The sequence below is a fragment of the Sprattus sprattus genome (assembly GCF_963457725.1).
Source record: "Sprattus sprattus genome assembly, chromosome: 6".
NCBI classification, from domain to species: domain Eukaryota; kingdom Metazoa; phylum Chordata; class Actinopteri; order Clupeiformes; family Clupeidae; genus Sprattus; species Sprattus sprattus.
The window spans coordinates 18,511,880-18,519,379 of NC_137925.1; the positions used below are offsets into that span (position 1 = coordinate 18,511,880).

General features: G+C 49.2%; 1 protein-coding gene across 4 annotated transcripts in view; it reads left to right on the forward strand.

The window, feature by feature from the left end:
* Positions 1-7,500, forward strand: part of limch1b (LIM and calponin homology domains 1b) — a 99,927-nt gene that overhangs the window by 58,283 nt on the left and 34,144 nt on the right. For all 4 annotated transcript variants that reach the window (XM_080840097.1, XM_080840098.1, XM_080840099.1 and 1 more), the window contains exons 5-6: positions 1,571-1,601; positions 5,983-6,093. In XM_080840097.1, the coding sequence (XP_080696223.1) occupies positions 1,571-1,601; positions 5,983-6,093 (142 nt within the window). The remainder of the gene's footprint in view (positions 1-1,570; positions 1,602-5,982; positions 6,094-7,500) is intronic.

The window sequence follows — 7,500 nt, forward strand, 5'->3', positions numbered from 1 at the left end:
TGTCTGCTTGCTCTCTCTCACTCCTCCCTTACCTGTGCCACCTCTCACACCCCCTCATATACCCCTACCTGTGCCCCTTTCCCATACTCACTCCTGTACCCCTACCTGTACCTCTGTTCCATACTCACTCCTGTACCCCTACCTGTACCTCTGTTCCATACTCTCTCCTGTACCCCTACCTGTATCTCTGTTCCATACTCTCTCCTGTACCCCTACCTGTATCTCTGTTCCATACTCACTCCTGTACCCCTACTTGTATCTCTGTTCCATACTCTCTGCTGTACCCCTACCCGTACCCCTTCCCCATACTCACTCCTGTACCCCTTCCTTACCTTTGCCACCTCCCACCCCCGTTCATATACCCCTACCTGTACCTCTGTCCCATACTCTCTGCTGTACCCCTACCTGTACCCCTTCCCCATACTCACTGCTGTACCCCTTCCCCATACTCACACCTGTACCCTTACCCCTACGTCTGTTCCATATCCACTCCTATATGTCCTCATGGATACTTTCCAATGCCCCCTTCTCTACCCCTATTTAGAGCTCCAATAACCCCTCCTGCCACTGTTGCCCTCTGGACTGTATTTCTGCTCTTCTGCTCCTCACCGTCTCTGTCTCTCTTCTTCAATCATCACTTCCTTTCTTCTCTGTCTTTCTTCATCTATGTCCATCTTCTTTCCTCTGTCTGCCTTTACCATTGTGGTTGTATTGGACTTTTACAAGTCCTAAAATCAGCCTTGAACTAATTAAGGAAAACCTCCTAAGAGCTCCTATAAAAAAATCAACACTAAAAGCACTGATACCAGTTCCGTTGCTGTGGAAACAGAAAGCTTGATCTAAAATTGGAGGGAACGATCTTAAAGCATTTGGTCTGATCCTACTCCTTATACACATGAATGCACATGCATATGCAAGTCTCAAGTGCAAGTCTCAAGTCTGGTTTCCATAGAGATTTCTGCGGAGAATTGTCTCGGGCAGGCAGGGAGGGTGATGGCGAGAGTGTGTTAAGAGAAGCAGGCTCGTCTGCTGCCTGTTCAGGCCATCGTGTTTTTGGAGCTTGTGCATATTTCATACAAGAGGGAGCAGCGCAGGCGTGAGTGAGAGCGGAGGGAGGGTGGAGGAGACAGGGAGAGAGAGGAGTGTGTGTGTGTGAGAGAGAGAGAGAGAGAGAGAGAGAGAGAGAGGGAGGCAATTGAGGCCTTCCTCCATGTGATGTAGCCTAGAGACATCTTTAAAGGGGAAAAACCGTCGGCAGGGACGTCAAAGCCAGCGAGTGAGCGAGTGGAGTGGAGCGGAGATAGCGAGAGGCAGGGGTGGTGTCAGACTGCGGCTGACGCGAGGTGGAACACTGTTCTTTTCTCTCTCTCTCTCTCTCTCCCTCTCTCTCTCTCTCACTCTCTCTCTCTCGCTCCTAGCACGGGGGTATTTCCACAGAGCAGCAGCTGTTTACTCCTCTCCACCTGCTCCCGCTTCTAGTGATTTATTTTGTTGTCGTTTTTGAATGCTGTTCACCTTCAGGTAACCCACAGTGTCTCTCTCTCTCTCCCTCTCTCTCTCTCTCTCACAGAGGATCTGACTGCAGCAGGAGGCTAAAGAATGTAAGTGTTGATCTTCTGTATTTCCCTGAATGTACCTGTCAATGTGTCAGTCACTCTCCTTACTTCTCTCTCAACCTCTCTGCCTGTCGGTCTATTTCTCTCTCTCTCTCGCTCTCTCTGTCCCTCTGTTTGTTCCTCTCTCTCTCTCTCTCTCTCTCTCTCTCTGTCCCTCTGTTTGTTCCTCTCCCTCTTTCTCTCTCAGTTGCTTAAGCTCTTCATGTGTTATCGCTTGTGCTGCATTTTTGATGATGTGTCCCGCCTCAGCGGTGGGTCTGTGTTCGCCCTCAGCTCGCTCTGTAAGAATTTCAGACCTGCCGCTCTCCTGTATGTGTGTGTGTGCGCGTGTGTGTGTGTGTGTGTGTGTGTGTGTGTGCTAATGAGACAAACCGTTACCATGCTCGCAGGAAAGGCGTGCCGTTTGTGTCATACGGTAGTTTCGATTGGACATGCCTCAGTGTTCCTGGCATCGTTTGTAGACACAGAAACGTCTTCTGTGTGTATTTGTGTGTGTGTGTGTGTGTGTGTGTGTGCTTGTGTGTGTGTGTGTGTGTGTGTGTGTGTGTGTGTGTGTGTGTGTCTGTATGTGTGTGTGTGTGTGTGTGTGTGTGTGTGTGTGTGTGTGTGTGGTTAGGCACTGCAGACTGCTGAGCATTAGCTGAGGTGGGAATAGCTGCACCCTGCTAAAGGACCACTACTGTTCTCCCCAGAGTGCTGCTCATCAACTCCAGCAGAGAAACACAAACAGACCTTAAAGTCCAGCTGTTTCTGAGCAGGCAGTAAATCAGGCAGCCTCTGCATCCAGGTGTTATAACAAGTAAACGAGGATTCTCCTTTGTTAGGATTTAGATTTATTTATGCTCTTATGATAACTGACGGCATTGTGTTGTGGTGGTGCTATGGCAGCTTAGCCTGGGACAACAATGGCATTACTGGTGTTTGGACAGTCCCAAACAGGGTAAACATGGCAGAGCGTGGTGTGTTTATGAGTAAATACTCCCAGCTGGTTGTGTAATCCAGTCATTGTCACAGCACACAAGGCTGGCCCTGAAGGAATGAAAGAGTCTGTTGTGACGGACAGGTGGCGTGGCCATCTTCACGTCAGTCAGAGATGACAGCTACCGCAAACCACCGAAGCGAAACCTGCTGCTCACCACTCTGTCAGTCTTGCTTCAGGGCTGTCAGATGTGTTTGAGACACACCTCGCTGATCATCTGAGCACGCTCAATTACACCAGCTGATGCACAGCCACTGAGGCGGTAGCTGTACACACACACACACACACACACACACACACACACACACACACACACACACAGTCATCACCAGTTACTATTTTATTCAGTGTTGTTTATTTATTTTGCACCAATTTGGGTATGGTATAAAAAAACATGGAATCTTCCGCCTCAGTTTGGTTGTTGATTTTCAGATTACATGCAGATATGTTAAAGGCACAATATGCAACAATTATGCTTCAGGATTAGGGTTAGGATAAGCAGTTTAACCTTAAAATAACAGCTTAAAAAAAATTGGGGCGCTACAATGACTTTTAATATGGAGAATTGCGTCCGTGCCAATGGCATAGCAGGGTCGATAGGCATATAACTGCCTTCTGTAGTTTTGCCTGCCGATGCCCGCCGACCTGACTTTGATTACCTTCTGCCGATCTAGTAAGTAGCTTATTTGCCGTCTTGCTTAGTCTTGTGTTGCACATGATTGATGTTTGACTGTGTAAGGACAGTCGTTGAGTAATTAGTTTGTCATAATGTCAAAGTCAGCACATTTCAAGAGATTTCGTTAGTTTTAGCTGCTAGCATACCTTTAGCGAATAGCTATTAATCCTTAATGCACCTTTAAGTATGAGATGACAGAAGTGGATGATGTAACACGCATGTCAAACAGGCATGTTGAAATGGCTCCCAACACACACACACACACACACACACACACACACACACACACACACACACACACACACACACACACACACATTTGTGAGCAGCTGGGGATGTGCAATTCCTCACATACCTGTGGAGCTTCATTACTAATTACCTATGTAAGTGTGTGAGTGTGTGTGTGTGTGTGGGGGGGGGGGGGGTCGTGAGAGTGTGTGTGTGAGAGTGTTTGTTTGAGTGTGTTTGTGTGTGTCTGTGTGTGTGTGTGTGCGAGTGTGTGTGTGTGAGAGAGTGTGAGTGTGTATGTCTAAGAGTGTGTGTGTGTGTGAGAGAGTGTGAGTGTGTATGTCTGAGAGTGTGTGTGTGTGTGTGTGTGGATGAGATGGGAGGGGGACTTGCTATGCATCTGTGGTGCAGGAGTCTCGGCTCTGCTTGCTGAGTCAGTGCAGTTTCGGTGCGCTCGTATGACGTAAGCTATCTGTGTACAATACACACACACAAGAAAACACACACATTCACACACTCACAACACACACACACACACACACAGATACACACACAAACGTCTTCACATAAGCTCTCTGTCTCACTCACTCTCTCTCTCTCTCTCTCTCACTCTCGCTCACTCACACACACACACGCACACACATACACACACACACACACACTCACACACACACACACACACACAGACAGATACACACACAAACTTCTTCACAATAGCTCTCGCTCTCTCTCTCTCTCACTCTCTCTCTCTCTCACTCACTCTCTCTCTCTATCTCTAGCTCTCTCACACACACACACACACACACACCACACACACACACACACACACACACACACACACAAACACACACACTCACTCTCTTACACACACAGACACACACACACATACACACACTCTTGTAAGCCCAGTGCTGTGTGATGTAGGAGCCCTATGTCAAGTGTCTTTTGTTGCGCCTGTGTCTGTGAAGGCTGCTGGCTTGGCCAGAGGCGGTGAGGAGAGGTGACAAGGGAGACTCTTGTCTTGTTTGTGCAGAGGCCCATGGTAAACACACAGGGCCTGATTGTGTCTGGCCACAGAGACACCGGGCGACGGGCAGACAAGGCTTTTCAGCACGCCCAGATGCCCCCTCAAGTGTGTGTGTCTGTGTGTGTGTGTGTGTACATGCTGTTATCAAGGAAAAGCGTGTTCTAGATTGGGCAAACAAGGTCTAAGCTTGTCTTGTTTGGTATTGTTTGTGTGTGCTTGTGTCTGTGTTTTTGTGTGTCTGTGTCTGTGTGTCCGTGTGTCCGTGTGTCCGTGTGTGTGTGTACAGGTTTGTTTGGCTTGCAGACCCCACTAGTCATTATGGCTTGCAGCTCTAGCTGTGGAAAGGGAGCTGTGTGTTCTGGTGGGTTTGTTTGCCCTCGTTTTTGTCGCATTATCAGGCACCGTCTGACTCAGAGTCGTACAGGAAGATGTTTGTTCATCCATCCCTTGTGTGTGTGTGTGTGGTGTTGGGGATAGTGGGGGGGGGGGGGGGGGGGGGGGGGGGGGGGGTTGTTTGTGTTTGTGGTCCATGACTAGGCTTGTATAAATAGTCTAATCAGTGGTTTAGACTCTGGGGCATATGCTTTAGTAGGCTGTTACCCTTTGTAGGAAATTGATACAATCCTTCCTGAAGTAACAGGAGTAAAAGTTTGATATCAGTTATCTAACCCAACTTCTGCCACAAATGGTGTCTAATGCTAACTAGAGAGGTATATAGTGTGTTGTTTTACATTGTCATGGTAATGCATTACATTTTTACGCTGTTGAATCCAAAGTGTTTCTTGTACTTTGCTACTGCGCATTATTGGATTAAAACTTGATTCTTATTTGGACCTCGAGGACTCCTTAATTTCTTACACCTGTGTTAGTCCTCCTTCAAACATGGCCGTCACAGGGCTACAGCGCCCCCTCTCTCTCTCTCTCCCTCCCCTCAGTTAGCCGTTAGCTCGATCTGCTTTGCTGTTGTATCATCTGAGGGACTCTTGAGGTCCTCGAGCTGTAACCCTGTCATCGGCTCCACACATCCCGCTGTGAAACATGCAGATTGCTCCTGTCCCCCAGGTCCCCGGAGTACGCCAGCATTGCTGGGTCTGAGGGGCCGCAGCTGAGGATCTGTGCAGGCGGCCATTGCAAGCTGTCGCGATAGCTGTCGTCTGGGAAAGAACTAGCTTCACCTGCCTTTGACCACAGGCTAGGCCATGTGAATAAAACAAGTGGAAAAATGTGCTCATCTGTCAGATGATCGAGATGTCTGTGGAGTGACTTACGTAATGTGGCGTTTATATACCGTGAAGTGACATTGGCAGGTTTCCTCTCTGCGGAATGAATAGTGTCCTGTTCAGTTGAACAGGTGGCTTGGTTGTGTGTGTGTGTGTGTGTGTGTGTGTGTGTGTGTGTGTGTGCTGGGAGGTGTTTGTGAATATTTTTGTTTACTGGTTTGTTTTTATTGTCACAGGTGCTGATCACCATATACTGGCTGGGGAAGGCTGCGAACAGCTGTGCGTCTTACAGCGGCCCGACACTGGACCTGAAGGAGTTTGAAGGGCTTCTGTCACAGATGCGAAAGGTAGGACAGGAAGTTAAATATTCAGACGTTTTCAAAACTACGTTTCCCAAAAGGCTTTGCATTGCCACAGTCGTGGCATCATTTCAGAAACAGCATCATTTTGAATGCTGGTCTATATACATTATGATGTTATTTTGTGGACTGCAGCCCTGATCTATAGAGATCCACACAGAGGCAGGAACAGGCAGGAATCCCGGCTGCTCTCACCCCAGGCTTGGGTGGTTTCTTTGGGGAAGGGAAGGTGCTCAGCCACCCCCCTCTCCATCATTCTCTGACCATGACCTCAGTTGCGGAGTCAACAGCAAATGAAGAAGGCCTGTCCCTGTGCCAGCCATGAGCTCAGGACAGGACGCGGCCGCATGTGGGGCTCAGGGGTCCAGAGCACCACAGTTTTTACAGGACCCTGATGACACATGCAGACACACACACACTCACACACACACACACACGGCACACACACGCACACACACAGACACACACAAACACACACACACACACACACACATACACACACACACACACACACACACACACACACACACACACACACAGACACACGCAGACACACGTGCACACCCGCTGAGCAAACTAGTGCAGAGAGCCGCACGCCGCCGCGCCGTGCGCTCGGGGGAATGATGTCACCGGGCTGCAATTTATTTCTTGGGCCCGTCATGTGATGGGTGTCCCTTGTATAACAGCCGCGATGGCTCCGTCCCCGCAAAAGCACTTTCCCAGCTGCCGGCCGGCCGGGCCACGCTCGCAAACAGAGTCTCCATTCTAGCAGGAGTGGAGTCAGCCTCCTCGTTTCTGCTCACAATGAAGAATAAGAGGCATTATCTGCAGTGCGTTTCTGCGCTTGATGATCTCGTGCCTCTGTCTGGCGGCTGGTGACGCGCTGGTCTACAGAGAGGGGTCATTTGAGACCAGAGACGGCCTCTGTTCTTTTAGCTGAATCCTCCAGAAAGATGATGGAAGTGTTTTTGTGGGTCTGTTAGGCATTCATCTGTTGGCTGATGCTTTTTGTGCGTATGGGTATTATGTGTGTGTGTCTTTTGACTGTGTACTGTATGTGTGTGTGTGTGTGTGTGCATATCTGTATGTATGTGTGGGGGGGGGGGGGGGGGATGTGCAGGCTTGTGTCTGAGTGTGTGTCTAGGTTGAGGCTGGTTAACTGTCACCTTTAAGTGGACAGATTTGGTTGATGGAAAGAATGCACCCTATGAATGCGACCAATCAAAGGCAGCCATTGTCCCTGCAGCTCCCCTGCCAGACAAAATTCCCCCAATATCCTCCTTCAACCAGGATACAGGGAGAGAGGGAGAGAGAGAGTGAGAGCGAGAGAGTGAGAGAGAGAGAGTGAATGAGTGAGAGAGAGAGTGAGAGAGAGAGAGAGGCAGAGAGAGGGAG